At 35.1% G+C, this 25255-nt stretch overlaps 1 protein-coding gene and 1 long non-coding RNA gene across 13 annotated transcripts in view; one reads left to right on the top strand and one right to left on the bottom strand.

Moving 5' to 3' along the window:
- The window catches only part of tcf4 (transcription factor 4), a 144712-nt gene that overhangs the window by 6212 nt on the left and 113245 nt on the right, over positions 1-25255 (bottom strand). For 7 of the 12 annotated variants that reach the window (XM_065243631.2, XM_065243628.2, XM_065243629.1 and 4 more), the window contains 7 exons: positions 22641-22711; positions 22118-22196; positions 20490-20566; positions 18692-18901; positions 5731-5863; positions 1830-1992; positions 852-1081 (listed from right to left, as the gene is read on the bottom strand). In XM_065243631.2, coding sequence (XP_065099703.1) covers positions 852-1081; positions 1830-1992; positions 5731-5863; positions 18692-18901; positions 20490-20566; positions 22118-22196; positions 22641-22711 — 963 coding nt within the window. The remainder of the gene's footprint in view (positions 1-851; positions 1082-1829; positions 1993-5730; positions 5864-18691; positions 18902-20489; positions 20567-22117; positions 22197-22640; positions 22712-25255) is intronic. The other 5 variants (XM_065243630.2, XM_065243627.2, XM_065243632.2 and 2 more) reach the window with 2 other exon arrangements.
- LOC135721420 (uncharacterized) lies at positions 12365-13964 on the top strand. Its single transcript, XR_010521486.2, has 3 exons — positions 12365-12558; positions 13261-13367; positions 13446-13964. It is a non-coding gene; the product is annotated as an uncharacterized lncRNA (long non-coding RNA).

Below are 25255 nucleotides of genomic sequence, written 5' to 3'. Positions count from 1 at the left end.
TGAATCAATGACTTTCTTCTGCTAAACACAAACTGTAAATATTTTGAAGAATATTTGTGACAAAGCAGATCTGGGGCACCATTGACTCCATTATAGGAAAAAAATACAATGGAAGTGAATGGTGCCCCAGATCAGTTTTTAAACTATCTTAATTTGTGTTCAGCAAAAAAAAAAACTTGTACAGGTTTGGAAGAACTTGAGGATGAGAAAATGATGAATTTTTTTATTTTTTTAACTGTACCTTCAAGGCTTAAATTACACTGGTCTACAGTTTTTGAGAAATTATTGACCTCCGATATAAACTATAGTTCATTCTTTTTGATTAGATGAATTAGAAAACACATCAGATTTTTTTCAAGATATTTTACGATAAAAATGTATAATTATTTATACACAATATATTTGCCTGGTGTCTGATGATGATGATGATGCCTTGTAACAAAGGTAGAACAGTGAAAATGATACCATACTGTATGAAAGTTTATCTTCAGTTTGAGACTAAAGATTATTGTTAACTGTAATTTAATGGTGTTACGATTATTTGTCTTGGCCAGATTTGTCTTGTGATATTTTCCCTCAGAAAATATTTGTAATTTTTCTTGAAAAAAGCATGAAAATGTTACATGAAAAACTAATAAATGAATGAAAATTCAATTTATAATGATCTATGTGGCATCATTCTCATTGTTTCATATTTTGCAAAATGTATGAAGAATAATCAAAAAAATGTATTATTTTGATGAAAATGACTTAATTTTTCTTTATTCCTGCTTTTTCCTTGTGTTATTGTTTGCTATGTCTTACTGCATATAGTATATTATATACTGCCTGTGTTTCGGGCTGATACTGACCTCGGACCTGTTGTTCCAGGCTCAGAATGACAGCGACGGCCTGATGCAGTATGAGAAGTTTGGTCTGTGGTTTGTCGCTCTTCAGGTGAAGTTGCACCATGCGTCCGAGCTCTTTAAACGCCTCGTTGATATCACGCACACGCAGACGCTCACGAGCGTTATTCGCCATCCTCCGCTCCTTCTCTCGCTCCAGTTTCTGCTCCGGAGTCAAATCCTCGTCGTCATTGTTACTGTGGGACGAAGTTTGTGTGTAAAAGATAAAACACAGTAAATACAGACAGCTACTTTCCAAACGTTTAAAGCAAACAAAAATAAAAGGATGAATAATATTTTAGTGACTATATCGGTCACAGACGTAACATTGCTAAAGTTGTATTTTACTTTAAAGGAGAATGAAGAATAAAGATACAGTAGGGTTATATAATATCAGACATAACAAAATGAATATAAGACTTCTTGCAGTTGATCTTAGGTTCACAGTAAATGATTTGATTTAGTGATTCTCCACAATTTAAAGAAACAATAATAACATTTTCAATAAACAATAAAGATTTTCTCTTGAAATTTTCAATCAAATCAGTCAAATTTGTAATTCCAGGCGAAAAGCTATAAACCCTGCCAGAGGTGTTTATCCTGGAACTGTATGGGAACATTTGGATGAATTTGGGATCAGGACAGACCCTACTCTCTCATGTATGAGAAACAGCTAAAATCCGGCCCAAAACCAGAGGAGATATAACACAAATAAATGTGTGTCTGTATATTTAAGTTTAAGATCTTTCATTTTTTTATATGTTCAGAACAACACTTACTGTATGAGTTTTAGTTTCTGTGTGTGCAGGTGTTTATAAACTAATTGAATTGATAATAATTGAATAATTATTGTCATCTCTGTGTTTAGCTGTCTCTCAGTCCACATGTCACTTCATCAAAGTCCAGAAGGGCGTTTGAATGAAGCGACGCTCACGATACAGTTACCTAGATCTTGACCTCTCTAATGATTTAAGATCCTTGCTGTCCAAGTCTTCTTTCTTCGAGTCCATAGATTTGCTGTCCTGAAGATTCTCATCTCCTTCATCTTCTGATTTAATCTCTGAACTCACAGATGAAGTGCTGTGACCCTGTAGACCTCCGGAGAGAGCTGAAGAAGAGAGGAGAAAACACATTCAAGAACTCTCGCTTACAACTTTATCATTTAAAACTATTATGATTTATACTTTTACATTGAAATGCAATTTTGTAACATATTGGACTGTTCATGCATTTCGTCCAGTTTTAAGATGATAAAATAATGCATTAGGTTCTGCAATTGATGATGATAGATGTATATAATAAAATTGCATTACATTGTGAGATACAGTAGAGTGCATTAAACTGTTTAGTGTGCACAAGAGATCATTCAAGTATTCAAAACCTACAGAAAATATACAGTATTGGTATTATGATGTGAATGTTTGGCAGTGTTTATGAGACAGCTGGACAGACAGGATAATTCATACACAACAACAGCTTTTAAGTGAAGAACACTCTGTCTATATAAAGTATGTTATGGATTTTTCATTGAGGCTTTGATGTTGTTAAGTCTGGTGAATTTTAACCGGTTTAGTAAAGGTCTGTTTCATGCACCAGCTTCACCACCTATAAAACTATATTCTTTATAAAACATCTTTACAAACACTGTGTTCATGTAAATCTGCTCTTTCTGTACAGATACAATGTAAAAACCCTAAAAGTCAACTTTTGCATGTGTCACTCGCAGACATGTGAAAACACATTGTGGTGAAATTATACACTGGTAAAAATGTCTGTAGAAATTACAGTATAACTGGCAGCTGTTTGATTTAAATTGATGTTATTTACTGGCTACAGAAAAGTTAAACATTACCAAGTCTTTATCTTTACAGAATAAAACTAATAAAAACAGCCTCATGCAAAGCATTTTGGGAACCAAAATCTGAAGAAAACAAAAAACAAAAAACGTTGATGGGGATTTGTGGTTCTCAGAATGCTTTGCATGAGGCTGTTATTTTATAGTTTTATTCTGTAAAAATAAGACTTGTAAATGTTTAATCTTCATTTAACTTCGAACAAACTGTTGCCAGTAAATAACATAATTGTTAAATACTTTTACATAATGTAAATCTACAGTAAGTTACAGGCAAACAGCTGCATAACTACAGCAACATTTTTTACAGTGATATATTCATATATAAAGTGACTTAAACTTAAAAATATATACAGTATCATTACCATTGTATATGTGGTATACACTTTCTTAGTATTTTTGTCTTGTTTTCAGTACAAATATCTAAAAATTCTAAATCAAGTTGCATTTTCTTGATGAGCAAAATAAGTCATATTTAAGTGAATTGGCGCCAAAGACAAGCAAGCAAAATCTACCAATGGGGTAAGAAAAAAAATTTCTTAAACACTTAACACTTTATAATATTTTTTGGGATGGGAAAAGATTAATCACGATTAATTGCATACAAAATAAAAGTTATTTTTTGCATAATATATGTGTGTGTGTGTACTGTGCAGAGTTGTATAGTACTTAAGTATTTGTACTTTCTGCATAAAAGTAAATTTTCATTTAATCGTATTTTATTAGTGTTTTTCTTTGGAAAACATACATTCCAAAACACATTATCATAATTTTTACTCCACTACATTTCATAATTTCAAGTTTTCGGTTTATATTTAATATTTAAGTACATTAAACATCTAGTACATTTTTGTACTTTTACTTAAGTAAAAAAAAATCATACTTTTACTCAAGAAAGTAAAAGTACACAATTTTTATGTAATTAGGCATTAAATCAATTTTAATATGCAATATATAATGAATACACAGTATTATTCTATGCTTTAGAATTTAGTGAATTTTTTTTAGTAAAGAAAAGTAAATTTTTTCCCAAGACAAACGCTCTGATAAAGCACAGATGCTTGGAAAATGTAACTAAAATACTTAAGTATTAGACACCTCTCGTACTGTGTGTAATTATTGTGTATATTTAACCACACACACATACATATATTCCTGTCAGAATTTTTTTTACATATCATTTTTTTAAATTTATATATAACATAGAATATATATAAATAAATATATATACACATGTAAATTTTTCTTAAATACATACATGAATGTGTGTGTATTTATTTATACATAATAATTACACACAGCAGCACACACTCATATATTATTTTTATTTTATATGCGATTAATCGCGATTAATCTTTTCCCAGCCCAAATTTTTTTCTTACCCCATTGTCAGATTTTTTTGCTTCTTTTAGGCACAAAATCAATTAAATTGTATATTTTTTGGTCTAAAAACTAGACTTATTTTCTTATTTAAGGTCATTTTGCTCATCAAGAAAATACATCTTAATTTAAGATTTTTTAGATATTTGCACTGAAGACAAAAATACTAAGTAAGAAAGTCCTTTTTTGCAGTGTATGATTTTGCTTTATAACAATACTTTATTCCCTTTATTACTGATATTACCATTTTACTGTAAATGTCCAAATGCATGGTTTTACTATAGTACACATAAAAAGCTCGCAATATTACTGTGGTCATTTTTATAGCAGAAAAAACCCATAGCTGTTCATTCTGAATGAGTTCCTCCTGGTTTCAATGCACAAATAATGATTTCTGATTCACAGTTGTGTTATTTATAATCTTCTTTGTCATATTTTATGGCGTTCAGCACCTCATTAACTGTTTGGCTGGGATTTTCCGAGAGAAAACAGCTTGCCAAGATCTCTGTTAGGAGTGCAAAGCGTTCAGCTTCACTTCCAAGGTCAGATACAATTTCCTACTACATATTCACAAGTGAAATACGGCGTATGGTTTAACACTCCTAACTGTTTACACATTAGACCGGGGATCGGTCGGACTGCCGTGTTATGAGTCATAAATGGAAAACTGATGAATTCATAACAGAAATCCTACTTTCATGAAAACTATATTGAGTGATAATGTGCTGTTAACTACTAAGTGCTGTTTGTGTGAATAAAACAGTAGATTTTTAATAACTTTATATTAGAGACATTCATGGAGCCATTTCTACTCAATGAAATATTGCTGAAGCACATAACTCTGTATTTACTATAATATCTATAAAATGACATCTTAATCATTTCTGACTGCTGGAGAATTGCCTGATATTTCCTGGTTTTCCTAAACAATAGGGATGTTGTGATGCTGTTTGTGCATCTGTGCTGTGTGTGGAGTCTCTAAAATGGCGGATAGCGGTGGGGGGGTTGGTTGGCATCATGCCTGATCTGTGCCAACATTATGCCAGCCTGCAGTATGTGTGTGCGCTTTTGTGTCTGTGCATTTGTGTGTGTGTGTGTCTGTGTGTGCACGCCCTTTTATGTGTCTGTGCGAACATTTGTTTGTGTGTACTTGTGCAATTGTGTGTGTGTGTGCATTTGTGTATGTGCGCATTTGTCTGTGCATGCTTGTGTGTGTGTGTGTGTGTACTTGTGCAATTGTGCGTGTGTGTGCATTTATGTGTGCGCATGCTTGTGTGTGTGTACTTGTGAAATTGTGTGTGTGTGCATTTATGTGTGTGCGCATTTGTGTGTGCATGCTTGTGTGTGTGTGTACTTGTGCAATTGTGTGTGTGTGCGTGCATTTATGTGTGTGCGCGCTTATTTGTGTGTGCATGCTTTTGTGTGTGTGCACTTGTGTGTATGTACTTGTGCAAGTGTGTGTGTGCATTTGTTTGTCTGTGCGTGCGTGCGTGCATGCTTTTGTGTGTGTGCATGTGTGTGTGGTTGTGCGAGTGTGTGGGTCTGTGTGTGTGGTTGTGCGAGTGTGTGTGTCTGTGTGTGTGGTTGTGCGAGTGTGTGTGTCTGTGCACTCACCCCTGTATGGGTCAGACTGGCTGAGGTCAGGGGATGTGGCTGACTGCACAGGAAGTTGTGGACCTGGAACTTGACTGGACCCAACAGAGTGAGCGCTCCTCAAACCGACACCATCCTCACGATGGGAACCCACCTGAGAGAGAGAGAGAGAGAGAGAGAGAGAGAGAGAGAGAGAGAGAGAGAGAGAGAGAGAGAGAGAGAGAAAGAGAGAGAGAGAGAGAAAAAGAGAGAGAGAGAGAGAAAAAGAGAGAGAAAGACTTAAAATGTGTATTCACAATCATGTTAAACAGACATCAATAGCTAAAATGCCCATGAGTTTTTGCACACAAAGCATTCAGCATTCATTCTGCTTTGCCACAGATGAGCAACAGAGGGCGCTGGTCACCTTTACAAAACATCAAGACTCCACCATTTTACTGCACCTCTCTCTCTCTCTCTCTCTCTCTCTCCCTCTCTATGTTTGAAATACTTCTACACTACTCTATTTCTATTGCATGTAAACTCCAAACTAGAGGATGTTTAATACCAAGATGCAATGCACTCAATTTTACTTTTCTCACAAAGTTGGATATACAAATATGAAACAAATAAAACACCTTATCTGGACATCACTCACTGATTTTACCATGTAACGTTAAGAGGTGATGCAATGTTTATCACTGCATTCTGATTTAAATAACATTAACATGTTCAGCATAAAATAAAATCCCCCTTAAATGATGAATGCACAACATATGCAGCATACTGTCATTTAAAAGTTATTTTAAACTTCATTATGCAAGATTAAACATTTATGCATTAGTGCAATGACCTCTCCACATTGCATTTCAGTGTGCAACATTTATCAGAGACATCCATAAAAGAATAGTAAATTACCTTATTAAAAAAAATATATAAATATGATTATATCCCAGAAGGAGAAGGTGAGATCAAGACTGGAAATGTAAGTTGAAGTGGAGTGCATTGCATTGTGGGATACAGAATCTCATGCCGTGTGCTCTGTTGTATATCTTACATTTTGGCAAATGGAGTATTGAATGGATGCATATATCAGAAATAATGTGAGCCGTACACAGCCAAAATATCTCCTCTCTGTCTCTGCCGGTGAAATTGCTGTGAATTTATTCAGGCAGGTAAAATCTAAAGTAATGTCCCACGATGCTGAGCGTAGAGAGAGAGAGTTTGATCCATCTGGCTGTCGTCACATTCGCCAACACAACTGACAATTATCTTAATGCCCATATGCTTAATTGTGGGCTCCCTAATTCCCTGGATAATACACACATCCAGCAGGAATTGAGATTTGGCACAAGTCTCCATCTTTTCCAGTCTCTCTCCCTCTCTGTTTTTGTTTTAAGGACACAATCTGAAGCCCTGAGCTCTCGCTGTAATTCTGGTTAATCCGTTGACAGGGTGGCGATGGGACGCTATTGTCTCCTGGTGGCTCCATGCAAATATCAGAAAATGTCGTGGATAGACGGAGGGATACAGGGAGACGGAGAGCGGCTCGGAGCTTGTGTTCTTTCTAATCTTTCATCATTATGCGCCCCGAATGCAGAACGGCTCCTGGCCGCGTCTGCCGTCCATATTTAATAAAGGTTTTATATTTAAAAACTAAAGTCAATTAGGACCCCGATGAGGTCTCTTCTGTGAGGTGATGATACCCCAGAGCGGCTGTCATACGTGCCACTGTTAATCTCCAAGAGAAATCGAGAAGAAAGAAAAGACGAGAGGCTCACAGGTGATTCATTTCATTTCTTATTGAAACCACAGAAAAATCACAAAGAAATGTTGTCAATGTGAATGTATGTGGATGTATAAATGTTACTGCATTAGACAGATGGCAAATATCAATGCAAACAAACACTGCTAGAGTTTCTAGATCAACTCATCAATATGATTTTTATGAATTCAGTTAACAAAGATGTCCAACTCCAGTAAACACAAATACAAAGTAAAAAAAAATCCAGCATGAAGTTAAAACTACTTGGTTTTACAAGTCAGTTCAACCTACTATTTTAAGTTTTGCCCTAAAAAAAGTTAACATAACTTATAAAAACAAGTTGAATTTGTTAAGTTACAGTAACATAAAAATAAATGTTCACTGTAAAAAAAATTCCGTAGAAATGACAGTATTACTGTCAGCTGTTTTCCAGTAACTTACTGTAGATTTAAATTTATGTTATTTCCTGCACTGTAAAAAATACTTTGCTGCCTTAAAAAATTTTGTTGAATCAACTCGGATTTACAAGTCATGTCAACAGAGATGAGTTGTCACAACTTATAAAATATAGTTGAGAAAAGGCAACTTAATTTTATAAGTTATAACAACTCACCTCCTGTAGTTATTACAACTTACAACTCATCTCTAGTCAAGATAAATAATAGTAAGTTGAAATGACTTGTAAATCCGAGTTGATTCAACAAAAAATTTTAAGGCAGCAAAGTATTTTTTACAGTGTAGTGTTTCCATTGTCTTTTGTCAGTCGTTGAATGTGGTTTATCGTGTTTGGTTTCTTGTTTTGTTTTAGAGAGTCAGGATTATCATCGTATCACTTTATTTATTAAAGATCAATTGCGTTTGGATCCTCCACCTGCCTTTGTCTACACTGTTACAGACTTGTAAATCTTGATTTGAGTGATTCAACAAATGTAAAGCAGCAAATAATTGTTTACAGTGTATGATTAACTCACCCAACATGTTCATTAAAAAAATGATTCATTCAATTTACTCAATTTTTTAAGGTAAGTGGTTGCAATCAATTTATTTCAAGCTACATTTAAACAAAAAAGATTAGTAAAGTAAAATAAAAGAAGTTTTGTTTAATTCTAGCTTAAATAAATTGATTGCAACCACTTACCTTAAAAAATTGAGTAACTTGAATTAATAATTTTTTCAGTGTTTCAAGGATATTGTGTGAAAATATATTCGTGATATCTTTAATATTGACTGAGTAAGATCATGACAAAGATTGTAATCAATGTGAAATCCAACTTTGATGCTAGTCTGGACTTAAGGGGGTCGCACACCAGCCGCGCAGCTCAGCGTCGCGCCGAGTCGTGTCTAGGACAACTCGGATGTATCGTAAACCAGAAGTGCACATTAAAAAGTGCGATCCTCGTCAGATAGCGTCTACTTAAAAATACAAAATATACGTTAGCAGCCAATGTTAATCGTTAATGATTTGGGACAAATATGATGTTTTTTAATGTTAAACTATGTGAGTGGTGCTTTGTGGTTGTTAAGCAACTTCCTGAGTCGAAGCTGGGCGCCGGTGTGCGTATACTGATAGAAAACAATGTGTTCAAGTTTTTTAGAATTGCGCGGTGCTGAGCTGCGTGTCCTGTGTGGGACCCCCTTTAGACTTTAGTCTTTCACAGAAAGTGGTTATACGGTTCAGTGACAAACCGTAAAAATTTAAAAAAAACTGCTCTATTTTAATTTTATTTTAAATAGCATTTTAATATTTTGTTATCTAATACACCATCCAGACATTTGTAAGTGTGGAAACAGTGTTGTGGGAAAGTAATAATAGTTGAGTTCCTGCATTCTTTCAGTGATGAAGTTAATGAAGGGTTAGACCTCAACCCAGACCTCACTGCACAACACGGCTGCTGCTGCTCTGTGTGTGTGTTTGTGTGAAGAATGAGATGAGGTCCAGACTGCATACGGACACCACACACACACACACTATAGACGAGATGGTTTACTAACTATGATTAGTAAGGTAATGACCCTAAACCTAACCCTCACACAGTCCTGTCCATTAACTGGTAGGGCATTGCATTAGCAACGCTCAGGTCATGGGTTTGATTCCCAGGGAACCTACAGTATTATGATAAAAATATGCACTGAAAAAATGATTCATTCAATTTACTAAATTTTTTTAATGTAAACGGTCCCAATCAATTTATTTAAGCTACATTTAAACAAAAGTTTTTTGTTTTGTTTTACAATTTTTTTATGTTTAAATGTAGCTTAAATAAATTAATTGCGAGCACTTACCTTAAAAAATTGAGTAAATTGAATGAATCATTTTTTTCAGTGTGTAGGGAATTGACGACAAGCACTTGAATTATTCCCAAATAATGCCCACCCTACAAAGCTAGTGTGCATTATTTTCAAATATTTCAAAAGACCGGAGTCAATTATTTCTCTTATACCACTGTTCGCACAGACATTGCTCTGGTGGTTATTTTAAGACATATGACAGATCAGGTGTGTGTTTATCAAAATATAATGCACACCTACATTTCTCAACCAATCAGAATAAAGCGTTCAACAGCTTGTGGAAGTCACTTCAAATGAAAGTGTCTGCAGAATGCATAAAATGTAAAAAATTATGAGTTTTGTAAAAAAACTCATCTGTGAAGACGTTTAAAACGCCTTTTAGAAATCAAACTTTACGCATGCACAAAGAGCTTTTTTACTGAAGCTAAAAAACATAAAGATTTAGTCCATGTCAAATAAAACCAAAATAAAAGATTTCTAAACTCAAAACCATGCAGTCCATTTAGAACAGAACTGATAAATCATCAGCACTACTAAATACACACAACTGAATATACATTTATATAATACACCTGCTTCAGCAAATCACAGCAGAGCTCATTTACATACAGACATTTTAAAGGGACAGCAGCAGAAAGAGTTAAGGCTCCCATTTAATCCACAATTGTGACCATAAAAATGGTTTACACTTATAAAGCTCTAGAAATATTACTCAATGTTAAATTCATGCAAATAATAAAGGGTCTGAATTAAATATGTAAAGTTTCTGCATCAAAGCCCAAAACAAAAGGTTAAAAAATATATGTCAACACATTTTCAGTACACATTATCTGTAAGATGTCTAGTATTAATATATTATGAAATCACAATTATTCAGTTTTGTTGGTTTTGGTCATGGAATGAGTAAACATATTGATAGCAACAATTGTGACATAACACAAATGTAGATTACTTTACAATGCCAGATATTAGTGAATGTTGTATTAAAGTTTCACAGTGACAGTATTGCACTAAATAAAAGTTATTATTTAACATGAAGCATTAACTAACATGAACAATATACTGTAGTTTAATCTGTGTTAATGTAATGCATTTAATAATGTTTACATATACAACATTATTATAAAGTTTACCATTAATTCAGTATCACATTATCACATCGCTCACATTTGTGACCGACCTTAAAACACATTTTCACACACTTTTCATTAAAATGTTGATATTTTCTGGGAAAAATTTGGGATTAAAGGATTCTATCTGAACACATTAAACAGAACTGTACTCTCTACAGGATCTGTCAGGGTGGTCCATGAAGTCGTGGGTTTATGGATGAGAACACAGGACCTGGTTTTACCCTGATTCCTCTCAGCAAAAAAAAAAAAACAGGCCACATTTATGGATCGCGTTCAAAGAAAAACAGTAAATTGCTTCCTGGTGACTATATTGAATTAAGATCCTGCGTAAAAGACATCCCATCTCAAAACCTCAGACATCCGGGAGGTTTTCGACTGAAGTGATATTACAGTTTTTCTCTGTCGCTTTGGAACATTTCTCAGATCAGAAATTCATTTTTCAAAACACTTTGTTCAACCTTCACAACATCAAGTCAGTTGTGCACAACATCAAAGCAAATTCTCAATATTTTGGACAAATAGAAAATGCTTTTAAACAATAATGCAGAAATTGTCTGCTGTTTGCTACAAGTTCAATTGCTTATGTAATGATCATCAAAATACATTATATTAATGTTTAGTTGAATAGTCTTACTCAAAACATTTAGGAATTAGTTCATCGTACAAGTCACGTCATGCAAAATGGTTGACCTTTGTGTAATAATCTGGTACTGTAAGCAGGGTTTTTTTTTGGTAGTCTTTTGTAGATGTGAACTAAATTGATAAATTGCTGTCAAGTGAATTTGACATGTACAGTGAATCTTTCTAATTTTGTAATTTTTTATTTGTACAGTGTTGTAAATTTTTATATTTAAAATCACAATGTGTGTAATTTGTTTACAAAAAAAAGGTGAAAATGTGAATTTGTTCACAGTTTACATTGCATCAGAAAATACTGAGGTCCAGTGTGGTATGTTAAGAGTTAACAAATGCCATACACTTTATTTTAAAACCCTATTTATTTATTTAAATACTACACTTTTTTGGGGCACTAATTTTGTACTTAACATACTAAAAATGTGTCTTTAATACTGAATGCCGCCTGCAGCTCTCTGCCACTGTTTTGAGTTAATCTCTGTCTGAACTTAATTATATATGTGGATGTAAAATATGAGTGATTTAAATAACTTTGTCATTCAGAGAACTTCAAATTTTATTTTTATACATTTACAGAGGTCCAGACAGCCAGGGCCATGCATATAATCGTGAACACTTGCAATATTAACAACATGGCTAAACATTTTGAGTGTCTTGTTCATGAACACACAGACTTGTCATTATGATGCCATTGACATGTACACTGATTTTTGAGAGATTAACTAAGGATTTTGAACAAGTTTCAGGCTTTTGCAAGACATCCATGAAGTTCTGAGAAATGCAGGAATTATTTCGCAAATTTTAAGAATGATTCAAGAAATGCTTTAAAGCGACTGAGAAAAACTGTCACTCTAAAAACCGTTGGGTTATTTGTTTTACCCAATAGGTGGGTTAAACGTATTGGGTTGTTCTGTTGGGTTATTCCTAGCTTGTATTTGGTTATTTCCATAACAACCCAGAGAGTTGGGTTAAAATCGGGCTCACGTCACGCATTTTGAATTTCAACGGTTGACCGGTGCCACTGCTGAGTGCGGACAGACACGAGAGGTACGTTTTAAAATATATATCTCTGTGTAAGGTTTTATTTTGCTACAAAGTGTCTTTAAGCTCTAACACACAGTAAACTATCAGTCACGTTTAAATAAGTGTACAAAAACGCTGTTGTCTAGTTTTTGTCCGTTACACCTGTTCCATTCATTAACTGTTATCGATGCCAAACGCGTTTTTAAGCAATCATAAACGTAGAGAGACATTGCAATTTATTTTAATACTAAACAGCACCAACAGCATGAGCCCTTACGAAAATGAATCATTTCTTTTTTTAGTAGTATAACGTTAGTTTCATGGCGTATTGATTGTCATATTGCTTTAACCATGCTTTCTGTAACAGACAATGTTGTTTTGTTTAAAGTGTAGTAAAAACCGTTTTTTAACTTTTGTAAGGGATGCATCCGGCTGTTTTTTGCTCCAAATATTTTTTTAGCCGGTCTGTGTTATAGACACAGAGCTGTAATATAAATGTGATTCTGAATGTAAATGTCTTAAGAAATGACTCGATGGCATTTTATTGTCGTCTTACTTCAGTATAATCCCTGATAAAGCGCTGCACGTCTACTACTGTATACTGTAACCCCGGTAACGGTTGAATTTGCAATTCAGCGCCATCTACTGTCAAAGTAGAGTATTTATTCAGCGTGCCAGATGTGTTTGCTTTGAGATTTAATACATTATTATTTTCTTTAAATGTAGACATTCTTGGAGATGTTGCATTAAAAACCTTACAAAATGGCCAGCAAGATGGTTCAGCCTTCCTACAGTACCAAGAGGCAAAGCAAACATTTATTAATTTGCAACCTGTAAGTATCATTTATGACACTTGTTTTTTTTAACCTGTTTATGTGTGCATATTTACATTGTGAAAATTCTGTCTTCAGGTCAGAAAACAAACATAATTCAGTATTTGGAGGAGGAGGTATGACGAAGACCCCATGTCCTCCTATGGGATGAATTTGACTAATCACAAGCCTTTGTTATCGTGGGGAGGCATGGCCCTGGAGCAAGACCAGCAGTTGACATGTGCTTTAATATTTTTTTACATTTTATACAGAGTATCCCAAGCCTTTCACTACTGTTATGTAGTTTCTGTAACACACAATACATTTTGTACCATGTGATGTTTCCTGAACACACTGTCACCTGCTTAAAGGGACAGTTCCCCCAAAAATGAAAATTGTCATAATTTTCTTCCTCTCCTGTCGTTACAAACCTGTACACATTTTTTTGTTCTGATGACCACAAAGGAAGATATTTTGAGTAATGTTTGAAACCAAACAGATCATGAGCCCCATTGACTGTCATAGTAGGAAAAAAGAATACTATGAAAATGAATGGGGCTCATGATCGGTTTTATTTTTTAAACATTCTTTGAAATATACCTTTGTGGTTATCAAAGTAAAGACTTATACAGGTTTATAACAACATGAGAGGGAGAAAATGATGACAAAATGTGTGAACTATGCTTTTAAGCAGTTTTTAGTTGGATAAGATTGAGTAGATTTGTTTTGTTCTTATGTTTTTGTTTATTTATGTATGTATATATGTATGTATGTGTGTATGTATTTATGCTTCTATACATGTATGTATTTATACATTTAAATGCAGGTGCAAATGACTAAATGAAATTAAAGCATTATAAATGTATTTGTAAGTTTTGAATTATTTATTTATAAAGCAAATAATAGTAATAAATAATAATAATAATAATAATAATGGGGTTAAAACAGCATTGCAAAAATAACCCAACAAATTGGTTATTTCATAACCCAACTAATTGGGTAAAACTTTCTACCCAATGCATTGGGTTAAAATAACCCAACAATGGGTCGGTGCTATAGTAACCCACCATTGGGTTATTTATTGGGTTATTTTTAACCCAACTGTTTTTAGTGAGTATTACACAACAAGTAAAAAGTTTGGACACACTTACTAAGCACTTATTTCTCATTATGACTCTTTTCTATATTTCAAAAATCTTACTGAAGCATTATCACATCTCCTCTACATGATGCATACTGTACTGTAGTGTGAAGTTCATCATTAAATGTCTATTTATCAAAAGTCCACACAATAGAGTGACAGTTTAAATCTCCAGAAATAACTTCAGACAAAAGGTGGAACCAGAAAATGTTTAAAGTGAAATCAGGATCTGAGCGCTCCGGGGAATCTGACATTCAATGGTTGAAAGAAACAGACTTCCTTTAGCAGACTGAAGAATAGATGCAGAAGCGGATTTAAACACAATACAGTAATGAATAGACGGGTCAGGACCTGGAACTGCAGAGGTCACAGAACCACAAAGGTCAAAGGTCAGGGCAATGAGGAGACATCCTCAATCTCTATAAAAAACATTTCTAAAAATATCACTAATAGGGTACAGTAAAACTTGCCTTGTTAAAAAAAGCATATGGCATACGAGTCACAAAAAGGACATTTGATTCTTGTCTGTGTTTTAAGGCTGCAATGACTAATCAATAAAATCGCTTAAAATCGATCGTTGTCAACTAATTTAATGATTGACTAGTTGGTCTGTGACATCACACGCGACCACTTCATACAGCCCGAGCTGTGTGCTTATAATCAAAGTCGGGCGCTGCTTCTCACCGCACGACCAGCTTAAATTAATCTGGGGCTAAATTTCCTTACCAGCACATCCGTGAAATCTTTTTCATTTAAAGCTTAAAATATCAAAATCAAAAAGATTATATAAGTAAATGTCTTTTGCACTTTTAAAAGTACACTTCTACACGTGTATACCGTAATTGAATGCCTTATTCAGCTACAAATGAAAAATGTAATTGAGTAAAAAATAGATTTCTATTCAATTAGTCGATTAATCAGAAAAATAATCGCCCGATTAATCGATTATGAAAATAACCATTAGTTGCAGCCCTAGTGTTTTTTTGTTTGTTTAGGACACTGTTGTGAACAAGTTTTTAAAAGTTTTACAGAAAGAAACTACAGCATGAAGAAAAGAGGAAACAGTTTTACTAATGGATGTGTGAATGTGCATTAGTATCAGTAGGAGGCGCAGGAGAGCCGAGCTGCTCGACACTTTCTGTGTTTTTTGGAAATGTGTGATGACAAAGCGCCCTCTGTCCGGGCTGTTTCCACGGCGATGGGACATCTGAGCAGGGAATAGTGTGTCTTTGTAAGACCCAGACACACACACACACAGAAACATGGACATGGGCTGTAATTATATGAGCTCTGTTTCCTGTGTTTTACTCATGACTGCCTGTTTGTACGACTCAACTTCAGAGAAAACCATATTGAGGTACCCATGCACAACACAAATATAGCAAACATATGAAACAGAATCATACATGAGATAGCAATTTCAAGACATGTTTGATTAAAGTAAACTTCTAGCACATCTATCTCACATCACAAGAGATCTCAATAATGTCTCAAACTGTGATACTAAGTTACTCACAAACTGACCGTGCATTTCAAAGATCTCGATCTGAACTAAATCAATATCAACATTTCTCTTTTAATCCCTCCAAGAATTTTAGCTATGTTATCCACACTGAGTTTTGTACTGTATTTCTCTATCTGTATGTCAAAAGGCTCTGTAATAACACCAGGAAATTCAGAAGAAATTAAATAATAATATTTCATACAGGAAATGTGTTTACATGCACAAACTTTTGTCAATCAAAATCCGATTGGAGGTTACGATATTACAGCTTACATGCACCCTAAACATTGCAACCTGATAGAATGTTTGTTTACATGTACATTATATATCATTTGAAACCGAACGTCTGCACAAGCACAAAGCCAGGGTTGCCAGATTTGCAGATAAAATCCCAATGACTAATCGCAGCCCAAATACCAAACACTAATAAAAGAAATTTCACCTTTCATCTTTAACATCTTTAAAAATTCAATAAAATACACACTTTATGTTCAGAGGACTTTCTTATGCATTGGTAAATGTCCTGTATAGTTTTAATTATTGTACATTTACATCTTAACTTTAGTCTCTCTCTCTTTAGGTTCTGGTTCTGTCTGTGTTGTTTAAAGACTCACCGGTCTGACGGCTTTGCGCACAATCCAGCCTCTGCAGAAGATTTACTGCAGCTTAAACTCTCTTTATCCTGAAAGGAGACGCTTTTAAACGCTATTATTGTGTTTTAAAGGCTTTAATGCTTCAATCTCTGCATCTCACACAGAAGATCCTCCATTAAACCTGCTTAGAAGATTCAGGATCTGTGTGTCTGTGTGAACTTCAGATTACGGCAGACTCTTTCAAACTAACCGTGTGTGTGTTAGCACTAGATTAACATCAGTTACTGTATCTTTAAACTGATCTGATGGGTAGTCACATGAGATGACTTCAGACATGTCTGCTGAATACACTAGTATAGAGCAGTTTGTGTTATGGTAGTTAACGATAGTGAACACAGCTAGTTTCATTTTCTAGTCTTCATATGTGAGCACCTGTTTTCCCTGTGAGCTCAGTGTGCCTGATGACTTCAGACTTATAACAAAACAGAGCTGCAAATCTGAGCCAGCTGTTTCTCTACAGAACACAGAGAGAGAAAGAGAGAGAAAAAGAAAGAGAGAGAGAGAGAGAGAGAGAGAGAGAGAGAGAGAAAGTGACACCTGGACCAACATGGGTATGAAGTGATAGCAAAATGTTAATTTTTTGGGGGAACTCTGCATTTAAAAGCAGAAAATCCACACACATATGAACAAACACACACATACACACATGCACAAATGAACACACATGCACGCACGCATGCACACACACATGCATGCATACACACACAAGCACACACACACGTGCACATACACACATGCACAAATGAACACAGACATGCACACACACACACACACACACACACACACCCATGCATGCACACACACACACGCGCACATACACACATGCACAAATGAACACACATACACGCACACAAACAGACACACTCACGCACACACATCTATACATACATGTGGTGACAGTGAATAAATAAACACAGCTGTCAGTAGGACACTGAGCAGAACTTCAGGACCTCGTCAACAGCAGAGGCCGTCCAATCAAATGCCTGAGCAAACTCACGCCTGTGTTCATTCATTGATGTCATTAAAACAGCCTGTAAACACTGGAAAATACTCACACAGAGCGCAGTGACCCGCCTAAACCAAACACTACAAAGAGTTTCTTTATGAGAAACATACTGCACCTAACAAACACCATCTTCTGATGAATCTCTACACTTCCTCAAGAACATGCGAGACTGTTCGAGTCCCTGTCATGATGCTGATGATATTTAATAACAATCACCTGATTTAGTTTCATCACCAATAAATAAAATCACAAAACTCAACAACAATCATCATCGTTCCTACGCTAGTAGTGTTGCTGAAACAGAAACAAGATCATGACAAAGGCTGAGAAAAGATGAGAATATATCAGCACTTTCATTCTTTCTCTTTCTTCTCCTGCTGTTCTTTATTCTCTCCAGCTGCCTGAAGCTTTATGGATTGTTTCAAGTCTTAAAAAAAACCTTTAAATATGGAAAATATTACCAGCATTTCTCCTGACGTTTGAAGTCTGCTCTCCGTCTCTGGGTTATTTCCTGTATTTAGTTGGGCTCTGTGTAGCACTGCTCATATGGTATATTAAACAAAAAAAAACCTCTACCCATAATCCTCTGCTCCAACTTGACCTAATAACAAATGTCCAGAGTCAGACACAAGGGACAAATGGAGCTGCAAGCAGGCGTTACAGCCAGACACATGAATCATGGGTGGATTCATTCTGTGACCAGTTAACATGTTGACTAGTTTGTTCTTGTTCTGTATATGATCACAGCAGGTGCACACTGCATCTTAAATAAAGTTCATGTTTGGCGTGCGTGTCGTTGATGTGCTGCACACGACTGGTGAGGAATATCAGTGATTCTTTGATAACTTTTGCACAGAATCTAAATGTAATGAAACAAATCTGTTTCATATTGTGTCATAAGTGAAACATACAGAAAGCTTTAAACTGCCCATGAGAATGACTGACTCTTATAAACGTCTTAAGGAGAATATGGGTGACCAGTCCTACATGAATAAACATCATTATTCGACAGGTGAGAGGTCAGAGATGAAGGTTTCTTACCATGAGTGAATGTCTGTTAGTGGGCAGAAGTCCCGAGCTGTATCCCGAACTCAGGCCGCTCATGGCTCCGTTATGGGAATGTGACGGTGTGATCAATCCGTGCATGTCTCCGTGACCCCCTGCCATCGCTGTAGACGGTCCCACCGCATGACTCCTTAATACATGAATGGCATCATCCAAACGTTCAAGTCTGTCCTCGATACGACTCTGCTACACAACCACAAACATAAAACAAAATCAACACAAAGGATTTCTGAACAGTTCTATTCAAGGTAAACTGTTTCTTTATGGTTTACATCTCTACGACCTTAAAGGGGACATTTCACAATACTTTTTTAAGATGTCAAATAAATCTTTGGTGTCCTTAGAGTACATATGTGAAGTTTTAGCTCAAAATATAAATATAAATCATATAAATTATTTATTATAGCATGCCAAAATGTGCCATTTTTGTGAAAACTGATCACCATAATGGTGGTTTGTTGAAATTGAAACTCAATTGTGCTGTCAATTGTGTTGGATAGTGCAGAGTAAGGGGCATTGTTATAATAAGATCCCTTTCTGACATCACAAGGGGAGCCAAATTTAATTATAGGAAAAAAAGTCTGATTTTCATGATTTAAAAGCATACATATTTATTATGTATTATGTTATTTTATTATCGTTACCAACAAATACTGTTGCAAATAGTTTTTCTGACTATATTAAAACTGGAATAAATATAATCTCCTGCAAAGAGAAGTAAACTTTATCATTTAATTTTCTTTTTTGATGATACTGCTGCTACAGTTTTACCAAAATACCAAAATTTTTGCATTGAAAGTGAAACTTAAACTGTTTATAAACAGTTTTCAAATGGCTTAATACAATCCTTAAAATGTACCATATTACTAATAGTGTTGGCCTAAATACCAGAGTTAATACGATAATTATTATTATCATAGAATTTTCTTTAAAACCATGCGAGATCCTTTAATATTTCCGTCACTTTGATAATTTTTTTCAACCCAGTCTCACGGAGTTGCGTATAAATAGCACAAAGTGTGAAAATCAAGAAATATATACGCCAAATTCCACTTTGGCGTGCATATGGTACGCCAGTCCTTCCCATTAACTTAAACGGTGCATCTTTTTTTGTCGTTTTATTTATTGGTTTCTCTTTTTTTTTGCTTTTTTTAACATTTTCGTTTGGGTTTAGGGTTAGAACTACTTTTTGTTATATAAAAATTACACCCTAACCCAAACCCCATCTCTAACCCCAACTCCAAGCGACCATGGCTTAAATATAGACAAAAACATAGAGAAACCTGTATATTAAATAACCTGCTTAAACAAATCTGAAATCTAACCCTAAACCCAACCGAAAATGGTTTACAGCAAGTGTGGATATTTTGGTGATGGGTGAAAACTTGAAAGTCCCTGTAAAGTCAGATATCAAATGTGTTCAGAGTTTGTCAAACCATAGTAAAATCTGTTATTAAATAGGCAGCATTTTCTACTCTACATTTCTACATTTTCTAACTTTCAAATACCCATGCAACCTGAATGAATGCTCGTGATTGTGCTATGGGCGGGGCCATGGGTGGTGGCTCCATTGTGTCATCGAGCCACCGTTTTAGCCCCGCCCTAATAATCCTTAACTCTGAAATGTGGAAAAACTGAATAACGGTGTAACTCCACAATTCAATACTACATAGTTCAAAGTTTTTTTAATGTGTTATAACAATACATTTATAATGTGTGCAGAAACCATTTTTAAGATTGACTTTACAGGGACTTTAAGCTCTTTGTCTCTTACCAAAGAGTGCAGCGGAGGCTCATAGCTTGGAGATGAAGCTCCCTGACCGTTTCTCGACCAAACAGCTGTACTGGCAGCTGGAAGGAGGAAAGAGTTAAAACAAGTTCAATGTCTGAATCACCACACTGTCATTTACATCAAAACATGAATAAAATCACACAATATTCAATCCTCAGATATTCTCATAAGGGTCTTGTTGATAGGATTATGGCAGAAATATTGAGTCATTAGTTTAAAGGGATTGTGTTCTTTGTCGTATTAAATGAATATCAACTGTGACGTTGGCATATTTGGTATCTAGAAGGGCTGTCAAAGCACCTAAAAACTCTTTATATGATCTATTTCTCCATCACTTAAATCTCATTCAGTGTTTTTCTCTTATCCCAGACCTGAAGAGATGCTCACTTGTCATCGAAATGTGCCAACGCAATATTAATTGCACCTGGTTTATTTTCTGTTGAGATTTAGACTCAGTGGCCGTTGGTCTGGATCACACACGTTCATTTATTCATTCACCCTCGACCATCACCTGTTTGCCGTTGTACCATTACGCATATTATACTTAATTATGTTGTTTTTTAATTTGTACTTTTTACAGAAACAAGCATTTCAGATGGTTCAGTATATTATTAAACCTCATTTACAAATGCTAATTAGCATATAATTAGCGCCACATTCATGTGCAAATAAATTCTGCACGTATATGAGGCGCCGCCAAAGAGAAAATGATTAAATTAGTTACTTAAACTTCCCTCGCATGTTTAAGTTTAAATATTAATTTGCAGTTGCGCGCTTTAATGGCTGTCGGTCTAATAACTTTGGCACTCTGATAAATATCAATTAGGTTGCAGTGGTTTCCATGACGACTCTATAATGATGGATAATTCTCATCTCGAGAGCAGGAACGCTTCTGCGCTTCACGGTTTCAGGCTCATATGAAGAATGTAAAGTATAGAAAGCTTTTCAACGTGAAATAGACACATTTAACTCTTTACCCGGGGCAGCATTTATAAAAACAAAATGTTAGTTTAATGCCTTCCAGAAAATGTTCTTCTTTAAATATATAAACATGCAATATAACAAATGAAAGAACTTTGCTTTTAAATAAACAAAAAACTGTTCCATCCTATCTCATTTGTTCTCTTTTATGCCCTCTCAAATATGGGTAGGTTTCTTCAAAAATACAACATTTTGAGTAAAAAGCTGAGATGATTGCATTTTTGTAAAGGACTTTTGTTAGAGATCAGAATCAGAGCGATGATCAAACATACACAGAGTTTTTACTGTTTTGGATCAGTGGATGCTTCAGTGTTTTATAAGTTGTGTAAGGGCGCCACATGATGGATTATAGAGGAAATATGGATTGCCGTAAAAATTTGTCATTGGCAGGGAAGAGTTTTCTTTTAATTGACAAGATAACTTGTCAATGGCAGGGAAAGAGTTAAACACTTGCAGTCCTGCTTTTATTGATTATCCGCATGAGCTAGCACAGTGACCAATCAAAATGTGTGAACATGGTATCCCACAATGCACTGTGCTCAACTTCCATTCTGAGTTTGAATAATAACATTTATCAATCAGACATTTTTACACAAAGTTGGATTGATTTTAATGGCTTATTATATTACCTGTAAGTGAGGGAGGTGAACCCACTGGAGTGGATGGGTTGGATGAGAAGCTGTTGTTGGTGTGATCAGGGGAATAAATCTAAAACAACAAACACACACAGTCATGACAAACAAGAGCAAACACACTATATATGAAATGTAACATCTACAAAAAATGTGTGTGCACATGTGAAATGTTTTATAAAAAGCAATACATCAGAATTGACTCTATTCACTTTTCTGATAAATGTCTCTGGTGTTATTATGCATGAGTTATGTATTTGTAATCTTTCACCGAATGATTTGCAATGCTTTTCTCTCTCTGCTGATGTAATAAAAGCCACGCGAAAGAAAGAAAAATGATATTAACCACTAATATCAGAGCAAAAAATTTCACCATCCAATTAAATTCTGATGAAATCATGTCCTGTATCATTCACGATGTTAAAAGTGTTGTGTATGTTGTATTTAAATATGTGTATAGTTATTTTAAATCTGTATGAAAGCAGTTTTATCATGATCGATAAGAGACCTGCTGACTCACTGAAGCCAAAGCCTTTCCTAATGCATCTCCCGTCTGTGAACTGGTTCCTGCCCCACTCGATGATCGATTCGCTGAGAGACAGAGAAAGAGAGAGAGAGAGAGACATAGACAGACAGAAAGAGAGAGAGAGAGAGAAAGATTACATTATTGTATATTTTGCCTTTTAAGCATCAGTACTGAAATGGTTTTCATACAAGATGAATAAATCTTTATGGTACTTATAAAGGTTTTAGATGAAATCAGTATAACCCATTGGGGATCTAAACCTATATACTGTATTTAGGAACAGAATTTGGACAGGAACAGTCCCAAATTGACCAATACCCATCAGAAATCACAGGCATGTATTCAGACAGCTAAACCTGATCACCTGTAGCTCCTTTAGCTCCTTCTTATCTCCATTAAAACAATTACTCTCCATTGTATCATACAAGGTAGGGATGCATAATGATTAATCACGATTAATCTATAGCAGAATAAAAGTTTTTCTTTACATCATATATGAACTTCTTGTATATTTAAGAAATGTTTACATGCGTATATACATTTGTATATTAATGTATAATTTATATTATATATAAATAAAAATACTTAATATATAAATATATATTTTTCTTAAAATTATACATGCATGTGTCCATATTTATATATACATAATTATTATACACAGTTCACACACATTTATGATGTAAACTAAAACTTTAATTCTGCTATAGATTAATCACAATTAATCGTTATGCATCCCTAATACAAACACAACTACACAGACAACAGGTCAATATTACTCAATCTGAATCCACAAAAATAAAACCTGGTTGGTATTTTCTGTGTTGTGAAATAATGAAAAGATTAAACTCAACAACTGAAGCACAACTGTTCAGGATAATAATGTTGAGCTCTGCTCTGATTGGCTGTTTCTCCTTCAGTAGCTCTGTGTGTGTGTGTAAACAGATCTTATGTTTGAGTCTGTATCAGATGATTTTCAGTATGGACCTGCAAAACGTAACTGTATCGTCAATATTAGAACTTCAGCCTTAACACCAGCATATAGACCGTTTCAGCAGTAACAACATAAACAAGCCGCTGTCGCGGTCCGCACGTAACTTCCGGTAAGCTCCGCTAAGAATAAATAACAACAAAGTTCTTTGAACATAGTTTATTTATATAACAAGCAAAAAAACAACACATAGATTACCTAGGAAACCAAAACATTTGTTATTTTCGACGAGGCATTTGTTTAAGAGATCAGTTTAGCAAATAGTCAGACCATTAAAAAAACGAAACAGGAAGTAAGGTTCGGATCCAGACGTGTATCGCGTGCTTCCGATGAAACCGTCTATAGCAGCCATTCCCAAACTGTGGTCCGCGGACCACTAGTGGTCCGTGAGGGTACTGCAGGTGGTCCGTGAAAAGGCAAAATAAGAATATGTATATTTTAATATACAAACTCGTTCATATTTTGGGCGAACGTGTACTGCTGCCAAATAAACGTTACTGTGAACTCATTCATTCTGGTGCCTGTGAACGGCACGCTCTCTCAGTTTAACGTCGTTCAATAGGGTGCCAGATTTGTATATTCTTCCAGGCGAAAACCCGACTAAAACACACTGTAAACAGGCCTTAATGTGTAGCGGAAAAAACACCCAATCTGGCAACACCGCCACCACTCGGTGTTCACCAGTCACGCTGCATGCGTCATCACAACAACACAGACGCTGGTGGAATTCCTGCCGCGCAACTCAAATAGTTTAACATTAAATAACATCATATTTGTCCTAAATCGTTAACGATTAACATAGGCTGCTAACGCATATTCCGCATCTTGAAATAGACTTTGACTAAGCTCACGCTATTTAACGTGCACGTGTGGTGTGCAATACCTGCGAGTTGTCAAACACGCAATGCCTCGCAGCGCTTCTCACCCGGGGTGCGACCCCCACCCAGCTAGCCTTTCAAGGTATGTGTAAGCAAATACAAAAATTAAAAAACAGTCAATGCTAATGTAAACCCTGGTTGGATAAGGATTTAAAGTTGGACATGAAGATGAAATCTGACGCATTTAGCTTCAGTGTTAAAACTGATCAAATAATTGCTGTCTGTGGTGGTTCTATATGGGCTATAATGGCAATCATTTAAAAATAATAATATGGGAAAAAATAACTATAAATTTGTTCATTTTTGGAACTGTGACCTAGTTTAACATTTTCAAATATGAACTATGAACTGAACTAGTTCATTTTAAAATTTGTGAACTGTGAACTTAACTAGTTCATGTAGAAAGTGAACTTTCCCAACACTAAGAATATGTATATAAATAATTATGATATAAGGTTAAGAAACCTGTTGTACTGATGTGATGACCAGTTATAGTTTTAGTGCTAGTAAGCCTATTTTGATGTGCAGATTAATTCAGGACTTTGTGTAGACATATTTTATAATAAGTATTATGAGGTGGTCCGCGAAAATTCTTGATTACAAATAGTGGTCCACACACACAAAAAGTTTGAAAACCCCTGGTCTATAGCACTAACTAGCATATAGCCTTAACTAACATATAGCGCCAACTCAGCAGTCACAACTTTGTAACAACATTGTATTTAATTTAATGTGTAATT

The sequence above is a fragment of the Paramisgurnus dabryanus genome, chromosome 18 (assembly GCF_030506205.2).
Source record: "Paramisgurnus dabryanus chromosome 18, PD_genome_1.1, whole genome shotgun sequence".
Lineage (NCBI taxonomy): Eukaryota > Metazoa > Chordata > Actinopteri > Cypriniformes > Cobitidae > Paramisgurnus > Paramisgurnus dabryanus.
This window is presented reverse-complemented; position numbering and strand designations above follow the sequence as displayed.